The following is a 633-nucleotide window of genomic DNA, read 5'->3' on the forward strand; positions in this document are numbered from 1 at the left end:
TGGGTAGGAGCACACATTCTACCACGAGGCTTCATTTTGGGTGAAAAATACCCCAAAAATCTGAGTTTGGCCCCATGAAACCCGACTTTTTGGGGATAGGAGCACCAATCCAACCAGCAGTGTTAATTTTAGGGGGAAAAGACCCTTAGAACGGAATTTTTGTCGCCTCCAACCTGACCAAATCCCTCCCAAATCCCTTCCAGTGGACCCCATCGCTCAGCCTGACATCACCGTCCTCGCCATCCCTCCTTCCTTCGTGGATATTTTCATTTCTGGGGATAAAAATCTGAGTTTCAGTCCCATGAAACCCAACGTTTTTGGAATAGCTCCCCACATTCTACCACAAGGCTTCATTTTTGGGGAAAAATACCCCAAAAATCTGAGTTTCAGTCCCATGAAACCCAACTTTTTTGGAATAGCTCCCCACATTCTACCATGAGCCTTGAGTTTGGGGGATAAAACCCTAAAAATCCCAACTTTGGTCCCATGAAACCCAACTTTTTTGGGGTAGGAGCACACATTCTACCATGAGCCTTGAGTTTGGGTGAAAAATGCCCCAAAAATCTGAGTTTTGGCCCCATGAAACCCAACTTTTTGAGAATACCACCTCACGTTCCACCATCGCCGTTAGTT

The 633-nt window shown here is 46.0% G+C and overlaps 1 gene segment (V, D, J or C); it reads left to right on the forward strand.

Moving 5' to 3' along the window:
* LOC104917070 overlaps positions 1–454 on the forward strand; it is a gene marked incomplete at its 5' end in the record, with an annotated part of 4,456 nt that extends 4,002 nt beyond the window's left edge. Inside the window, 1 exon segment of the C gene segment in view lies at positions 204–454. Within this exon segment, the coding sequence occupies positions 204–439 (236 nt within the window).
* Between the last annotated feature and the right edge of the window lie 179 nt (positions 455–633).

Source organism: Meleagris gallopavo, unplaced genomic scaffold (genome assembly GCF_000146605.3).
Source record: "Meleagris gallopavo isolate NT-WF06-2002-E0010 breed Aviagen turkey brand Nicholas breeding stock unplaced genomic scaffold, Turkey_5.1 ChrUn_random_7180001954893, whole genome shotgun sequence".
Lineage (NCBI taxonomy): Eukaryota > Metazoa > Chordata > Aves > Galliformes > Phasianidae > Meleagris > Meleagris gallopavo.